The 3469-nt window shown below is 23.6% G+C and overlaps 1 protein-coding gene across 2 annotated transcripts in view; it reads right to left on the reverse strand.

Moving 5' to 3' along the window:
- Positions 1-3469, reverse strand: part of LOC107448948 (shootin-1) — a 35791-nt gene extending 32322 nt beyond the window's left edge. Inside the window, exons 1-2 of one of the 2 annotated variants that reach the window (XM_016064321.3) lie at positions 3332-3469; positions 1240-1374 (exon numbers count right to left, since the gene is read on the reverse strand). In XM_016064321.3, coding sequence (XP_015919807.2) covers positions 1240-1354 — 115 coding nt within the window. In that variant the 5' untranslated portion in view covers positions 1355-1374; positions 3332-3469. Of the gene's footprint in view, positions 1-1239; positions 1375-3226 lie in introns of both variants that reach the window. The other variant, XM_016064322.3, reaches the window with a different exon arrangement.

Below are 3469 nucleotides of genomic sequence, written 5' to 3' on the forward strand. Positions count from 1 at the left end.
ATATATATATACATATATATATACATATATATATACATATATATATACATATATATATACATATATATATACATATATATATACATATATATATACATATATATATACATATATATATACATATATATATACATATATATATACATATATATATACATATATATATACATATATATATACATATATATATACATATATATATACATATATATATACATATATATATACATATATATATACATATATATATACATATATATATACATATATATATACATATATATATACATATATATATACATATATATATACATATATATATACATATATATATACATATATATATACATATATATATACATATATATATACATATATATATACATATATATATACATATATATATACATATATATATACATATATATATACATATATATATACATATATATATACATATATATATACATATATATATACATATATATATATAAAGATGTAACTTTATATGACATATTTAAGATTAGATATACAATATTTTGTCCCAAAACTCATGGTACATACATTAGGTGGTGATAATAGACAAGTAGACAAGAACAAATCACCATACTATACATGGTTCAAATGCAAGTCATAGCACACTAGAGAGTGCAGACTTTTCTTCTGCGTTTGGACTTTTAATTTTGGCGATGATGGTCACATAGATTATATTGAATACCTGTTGCCCAAGTATCCATAGCACAATAAGGGAGATGCCTGGTGTCTTTGTCAATGTATGACGGTCGTTCCTATGACAGTGTGAAACATGAGTAAATAAATAAATTTTAAGCAGTTCCTGTAATGGAGGACTTAATTTCATTTCATTTTGTTGAATAGAATTTTTTTCTTTATTTTATATGTCTCTATCTATGTCTGTCTTGTTACCCATCATTTTGTGACACAGCATGTTTTGTGCTCTAGCACTTTACAACTTGTGTTTCGAATATGGATTGTATGGTGATTTGTTCTTGTTTAGTTGCTTTTTATCACCCTCTAATGTATGCACCTTAAGTTTCGGGATACCCTGTATAGATAAAAATGAAATTTGCATCTAACACATCAATTAATTAAAATGAATACTCTAACTAATGTGCAAAAAAAAAAAAAAAAAAAAAAAAAAAAAAAACAAGTTTGTAAAAAAAATATCTTCAAATATGTAAATTAAAAAAAAGAACAAAAAAAAGAGAGGATCATAATTACCTTGCTTTAAAATCTCTTTCATTTTTTGAAATTTTTCTTCTAAGAGCTCCAGCTTCTCCTTGCAAGAATCATTTTGTCTGCTGAAAGTTTTATTTTTAAAGGACTTCTTCTCCATTATATCATAAATTTAAACATCTGAAAAGGAACAACTATATTTGTAATTGGATAAAATAACATTTTTTTTTTTTGTTCATTAACAGATATGAGATTAAAAATATTAAAGATCAATCCTTTGTAATAAAACAATTTTTAAAAAAATAAACTTTATTATATAACAATGTTTTAACATTACATATTTGCGTGATGCTAAAATGAGATTTTAATGAATAAAGGAACATGTGACAAGTAAAATTTTGAAACGCTTTGCCATTCTTAATATGTTATAGTCAGCTGTAAGAATAGAAGATTTATTTTCAATACGGGGATTTTCAGACGGAAATAGTTTTGCATACATTTAAAAAAAAATGATTTTAAATTTACTCAACATGTTTTTCAATTAATGTGGTCTCATTTCACAATAATATGTCATATTTAAAAATACTCATGTCAGTAGCATAAATTAAATAAACTTCCATATAAAACTACTTTTTTAGAAAAAAGAAAGAAAAAAACTTATCATATTTCTATTACTCATATTATAAATTTTTTAAGGGTATGTTTTAAATTTACCTAAATTATGTTGCATAAAATTTCTCACAAGAAGTATCTATATCAGAGGTGGAATATAAAGAGAGCATTTCCTTTTTCATTATTGAAGAAAAAGAAATTTATGAGTTAATCAATCCCAAAATACTTTAGCTAAAACTGATTGCATGAAACAAAAATTATTATTTATAAAACTAGAGTGCAATATTCCAATTTTTTATTTGAATTATTATATTTTTACTTTATTTCTTTTTTGCATATAAATAGTTTTTTTTATATATATATAAATTTGTGTTACGAATGTACTACATAACCTGGCTCATTAAAAGGAGGGGGGGGGAAACCGAGAACTAGATGTATCTAAACATGCACTGTTCATTAGTGAGTAAGTCTTTTCTTTCTTTTAACACTTGACTTTAAAAAATAAAATATATATTAATATATACAAAAAAAAAACATTTTTCAACACCTTAAAAACGTAAGGTTTCAAAAACTATCATGTTATATCTTCACATCAGGCTAGCAAAGGTGAGTTTCATTGTCCTGATATCACAAATGATATAGGACATGATTTAAAATAATAAGTCTTCAAGAGTAATTAAAATCACTTGTCTCATTAAAAATTGTATTGTTGAAAACTAATTGAACTAGTATTCTAGTTCATAACCATGATTTAATGCTTTCTTAGCATATGAATACAATGAGGTAAAATAATAAACAAAACACACTTATTATGCAGCATAAGAAGATATAAACTTATTATCCAAATTAAAAGCACAATAGTACATGGTTAAAATATTTTTAAAAAATTATCATGGGCATTTACAAATGTATTACGTTCATAAAAGCAAAACAATAACATTTGAAAATTTTCTGAGAATAAAGTCTGGGTATTATAGTTAACAACAATGTAATTACATAAAACGCTAATAGTTTGTTTAAATCTTAGAGTAAATAACCTTTTTTATTGTAATAAGCCAATTTATTTTAGTGATAGCTTTTGAAATTAAAATAACTTTTTAAAATGTAAAAAACTCAAGATTTTTTGTATTATAACAACATTTTTTAAACTGGAGTTTATTAGTTTGATATAAGAGGAAGCATTTTTTGTGAAAGGTACAATTATGAATATTTGACACCAGAAGCACAATTTAACAACTAAGGAAAGAGTGAGAAATAAAAACAAATGTAATTAAAGTATGGCATAGTTATAATGAGATGAGTCTGGAAAATAATCTTTTAAATAGCTGACTCATACCGCTACAAGAGAATTTTACAAAATCATTTTAAAGACCAATGAACATGAACTAGGCAAATAGAATTAGAAAATAAAAATTTTTACATTCATCTGAAATATCTAAGACGCCGAAATTAATTTCAAAATAAATTAAACACAAAAAAACAACGTATTTAATGAAGAATAACATTAATCTTTCGCAAAACTTACGAAACAAAACGAAGGCGCCGCTTCCCTCACTTCATTCCGAATACTCACTCAAAAACGAAAATAAACACAGCTGTTTTTTCCATCCAATAAAATTCCATTATCGAAAAGGAGAAGTTGAAGTTCATAATTCTCTTTAAC

Source organism: Parasteatoda tepidariorum, chromosome X1, assembly GCF_043381705.1.
Source record: "Parasteatoda tepidariorum isolate YZ-2023 chromosome X1, CAS_Ptep_4.0, whole genome shotgun sequence".
NCBI classification, from domain to species: domain Eukaryota; kingdom Metazoa; phylum Arthropoda; class Arachnida; order Araneae; family Theridiidae; genus Parasteatoda; species Parasteatoda tepidariorum.